This window comes from Pangasianodon hypophthalmus, chromosome 13 (assembly GCF_027358585.1).
Source record: "Pangasianodon hypophthalmus isolate fPanHyp1 chromosome 13, fPanHyp1.pri, whole genome shotgun sequence".
In the NCBI taxonomy this organism is placed as follows: Eukaryota; Metazoa; Chordata; class Actinopteri; order Siluriformes; family Pangasiidae; genus Pangasianodon; species Pangasianodon hypophthalmus.
The window spans coordinates 441,669-446,668 of NC_069722.1; the positions used below are offsets into that span (position 1 = coordinate 441,669).

Below are 5,000 nucleotides of genomic sequence, written 5' to 3' on the forward strand. Positions count from 1 at the left end.
TGAACTCCGCCTCCACACCATGCCACGCCCCTTTCCCCTGTGTTTAATATAATGTGGGATTAAAGACGAGCGCACACTTCAGAGGAGAGATAAAGAACACTTTTTTGTACTCTGTTAGGTTTGTCATGATTCAGAACACTACATGGATGTGCTTTCTCTCTTTCTCTGAATGAAGAATGTTCAAATATTCACCAGAAATAATTACAGACTCCTCCCTTTCGGTGATCAGAGGTAGACGAGTGCATGTTTGATTTTTTTTTTTTTTAATTTTTTTATAACGCATTTGTTTTGAATTGCGGTCCTTCACATTGTATGATGTTCTTCGTAGCACAAAGTGATGGATGTGGAGAAAACGGACTCTCTCGGTGACTGTGCTTCGACGCCATCTCCTCATCTCAGACTCTACAGGCGCGTTAGCAGGTTCTCAGACTCGTGCTTGTAGACGTGCATGTGCTTTAGACTTTATTTGTACTTCAGGAGGACGATGTGATGAATCAGAGGTATGAAAGCGAAGCCGTCGCTCCATCACGAGCGCCGTGTCCTGCGTTTCGTCTCTGCACGACGCAGACGGCGTCTCACGAGCCGGGCTTCGGGACGGAACGATCAGCGGACGATAAACTCAACAAGAACAAGGAGACGACATCGCTGCGGTGCCTGATGAAGCGGCGAGGAACCTTCCGTCTGAAATAAATAATGTGTTAGTAGATCTTTACTGGCAATATATAAACAAAAAGTCAGCGCAACATCTCAAAAAAAAAAAAAAAAAAAAAAAAAACACAAAGAACTTCTAGAACCTATAAAAGTCCCCAAAAAGGATGAATTGGGAAATGGTTCCACTTTTCCTACACCGTGTATAAAACTGCCGCGAATGTAGTTCATGTTAAATCTGAAACTTTAGCTGAGTTTTTGTTTTACGATAAATGTTTATTCTACATGAATGGGAGAGAAGTGGGGAGGAGGCAGCTGGGGGAGTTGTGAGAAAATAAATTATTAAACCTTTAACGAAAGGTGAATGACGAGTGGTTGTGTTACTGATAAAGTATTTGAAATGTTTTTGGTTTTTTTTGTAAAAATTGCGTGTGAAGTAAAAATGAAATTGACGCAAGTAAACAAAAAAACATTCAGAGATTTGGGTAAAAACTGCAGATTTGATCAAACACAAGTCACTTTTATCATCAATCCTCACGTCCTGTCGTTTATCATTAATTCCACAAAACTGTCATGAACCTGCAGGAAGTAATAAATATATATTTTAATTAAAAATAAAGGCAGTTTAAATGAAATGAATTCAGTTTGACGCTACACTAATAAAGGGCTCCTGAGGTTTTTTAGATGGTTAACAATTGTAGTTATTTAACTGCGTTCTTCTTAAAACTTTTCTTTTTATACATTTTTTATACGTTCTATTTGCCCATTTGTTTGTTTTTGTTATTCATTTGCTTCATTTTTCATTCTTTTTTGTTTGTTTGTCCTTTGTTTAGTTGTTCATTTGTTTGTCCAGTCTTTCATTTGTCCAACTGTTCATTTGTTTTTGTTCATTTTCCTGTTTTTTTTTATTTGTATGTTCGTTTGTTCATTGCTTTATTTGTTTGTACGTCTGTTTTGTCCAGGCATTCATTTGTTTGTTTGTTTGTTTGATTGATTCTTCCTTCCTTTGTTTGTTTGTTTGTTTGTTTGTTTGTTTGTTTGTTTATGGGATCCAGCCCTCTAAAGGGGATCTGTTTGGGACCGTGTGTGAAAGAACGCTCCTGTGTTATCACAAACGTTACATTAAGCAAGTGATAAACAAAGCAATAAGTAATAAAATAATTTAAATTAAAACTTGCTAGATTAAATGAATAAACAATCGTAATAAAACATCTATAACAATAACGAAAGCAACAGGGACATGAGAGGATATTTATTACTCACATTAACGAACATTAAACACGGTGATAAACGCGACTCGGAGTTTATAAACGCTGCAGTTTTAATCACAGCCTTTAAGTTATATTTTAAATTCACTTGTGTTTTAATCAGCATCGTTTCTTTACCTCACATGCATGTTTATCGAGTCAGTTTAAACTGTTTGTAGCGATGTAGTTTGTTGTGTTTTGCTCCTCCGGCTGTAGCGCTGATGACGTCGGAGCGTCTGTGTGTCGTACACATTTACATCAGCTACTGAGGTTTACTTCATCCCTGTGTCTTAAAGCAGCAGTAAGGAACTTTCCGTTAAGCCTCAGGTGCAGTATCAGGTTCTGTTCCCAGCAGGAGCTCCGGTACTCTGAGCCTCCGGTACTGTGGGAAAGAGGTTCCTCTTCCTGCTCCTGGAGAAACGCTGCTCTTTATACTTGAGCGTGTTCACTGCTCTTACTCTGTGTTCACGCTCAGGTGATCGCTCATTTTCTACGTATGTGCGAGACACGGAGCTGCGATTTCTGAGATATATAAATTAGGACTTTGTCACTTCTACACTCCTGGGCAAAAAAAAATGGTCCAAGCCCAAAATGACAAAATATGAAGCTTTTAATGATCTTAAGAACAAATTATTGTTCAGGAAATGAGCAGGAATAAATAAATAGCTAAAGGAGCTCAGTATGCGAGAGCTTTTCCCTTTGAGTTCTTTACACGTTTAAGCCTCGTGGCTCTCGATGGCCAAATAATCACTAATCTTTCTGAAAAAAAAACATCCCAGAAGATATTTTTGGAAAAGTTTGTACACCCAGATGTGTGTAAGTTTACATTTTACATCAAATATTTTAATCATTATCATGATTTTGCGTACCAGAAGACTGTAGAAGTGAATTTCTCTGTTTCTAGCTTTTCCCCGAACAGTGAAAGGAAACCAGTGAGTGGAGGCTCAGGAGCTCTCAGGAGCATCTGCTTCATTCTGCTCATTTCCTCAACAATCATTTGCTCTTAAGATCATTAAACGCTTCACATTTTGCCAGTTTGGGGCTCGGCTCATTTACTCTGCCCAGGAGTGTGTGTTGTGTAAATTGTGTATGACGCTCTAAAGCGACGCTTCCACACGATTGTCTCGAGTGATTCCTCGGACCAGTCGTATGGCGCGTGCCGTCCGAAGCTTCTTCAGTTTCCTGCTCGGAGATCGATGGTGCTGATATGGATGTGTTTTTGAAAACGTGTCTTTTTAAAACGCTGTAGTCCCGGACACACACACATCCATTTTTACTGAGAAATACATCACAAAATGCAGACGGAAAATATGTTTGAATTTCATTAATGAGGAACTAAAGGTGATGATGCACTTTTTGTTTGTTTTTAATGAGATTTTGTGTTGTCGCTATGTGCTGTTTATTATTTAAGCTGAAACTGTGCAGTGTTTAAAAAGTGCACTGGATAAAAACATGAGGGAGGAACACAGTGAGTTGCTGCAGCAGTGCGTCATTAACACGGCTGTATATTAACACTGAAATGGATGTGTGTATGCAGCACACGCTGGTCCAGTTCCTCTGCTTCTCTTACAGCTGTGATTTCTGGGCTTTATACAGGTTTCTGAATATGAAAACAGAAAGGCGCCAGGATGAGTGAGAACCTTTATTTATTTTTTTTCCCTTCCTGACTGTAGTGAGCACGGCACTCCTGAATCCTGCGCGACTGGTCATACGGGTCTGAGTCAAACAAAACGCCCACAACAACTCGAACAAAGCTCAGACAAAACAGCGAAGGACTTGGCTGAGTGTGGAAATGATTCAGGGCCCAAATCACTGAGTCTTCCTGATTTTATCTGGATGGATTCCTGAAGCATTAAAATGACATAAAAAAATAATAATAAATACGAGCTGTTCATCATGTGACTCTGACAAACGTGCTGTAAATGTAGATTTACTGTCAGTTTACGCTGGATGAAAGTCAGGTACTGCAGAGTGTAGGCGTAGGAGGAAAATAAAATATACACGTGTATGTGGTCCAGTGTGTGCACCATAAATAATATAATAAGTATTAGACGGAATGTGTGCTACTCATCCGTGCAGAAATAAAATAAAAATAAAATAAAATTAAAGTTCGCTGGCGTTGGGAAAGTTCAGGAATAAAATCGTGTAAACAGTAAACGCACATTCTGCAGGTTTTTCTGTGCTCTGTTCCGCCCAGCTGAACTCACGGAAGGCTGTAATTAGCTAATGAGAGCATTCCGGTTCAGCAGTGTGACGTTCCTGATCCACTGGAGCTCCTCCGAGGTCCCGGAATATGAAATCCAGCAGTCCGATGATTTTCCTGCTCAACACATGGCTGAGTTCCTCAAACGATGATCATGAAATGGTAAAGTGAGCATCACACTGAATATCTCTCTCTCACACACACACACACACACACACACACACACACTCCCCTCTCGCGCTTGCTCACTCTCACACACACACACACGCACTCTGGCAAACACTCTCTCTCTCTCTCTCTCTCTCTCTCTCACACACACACGCACGCACACAAACACACTCCCTCTCGCGCTTGCTCACTCTCTCACTCACACACACACGCACACACTTACACAAAAACACTCATTCTCACTCTCTCTCTCTCTCTCTCTCTCTCTCTCTCTCTCTCTCTCTCTTACACACGCACGCACACAAAAACACTCCTTCTCACTCTCTCTCTCTCTCTCTCTCTCTCTTACACACACACACACGCACGCACACGCACACAAAAACACTCCTTCTCACTCTCTCTCTCACACACACACACTCAGTCAGACAAACACACTCCCTCTCGCGCTTGCTCACTCTCTCACACACACACACACACACCCACACACTGGCAAACACTCTCTCTCTCTCTCTCTCTCTCTCTCTCTCACACACACACACACACGCGTACACACTTACACAAAAACGCTCCTTCTCACTCTCTCTCTCGTTCTCTCTCACTCTCCTTTTCTCTCACACACACTCAGTTCTTTCAGTTCAGCAAGCGGGATTAGCATGGCCGTATACATGTACAGTATTGCCAAAGCATTACAGGAAAGAGATTATTAATAAACATATTGTTTATAACGCTGAGTG

At 40.8% G+C, this 5,000-nt stretch overlaps 2 protein-coding genes across 3 annotated transcripts in view; both read left to right on the forward strand.

Moving 5' to 3' along the window:
• Positions 1 to 3,930, forward strand: part of scaf1 (SR-related CTD-associated factor 1) — a 15,570-nt gene extending 11,640 nt beyond the window's left edge. For both annotated transcript variants that reach the window (XM_034309706.2, XM_053239265.1), the window contains exon 9: positions 1 to 3,930. This exon is cut by the window's left edge and continues 249 nt beyond it. The gene's annotated coding sequence lies outside the window, so the exon portion shown is untranslated.
• A 136-nt stretch (positions 3,931 to 4,066) lies between these two features.
• Positions 4,067 to 5,000, forward strand: part of trpm4a (transient receptor potential cation channel, subfamily M, member 4a) — a 43,023-nt gene continuing 42,089 nt past the window's right edge. Inside the window, exon 1 of the mRNA XM_053239269.1 lies at positions 4,067 to 4,260. Coding sequence (XP_053095244.1) covers positions 4,189 to 4,260 — 72 coding nt within the window. The 5' untranslated portion in view covers positions 4,067 to 4,188. The remainder of the gene's footprint in view (positions 4,261 to 5,000) is intronic.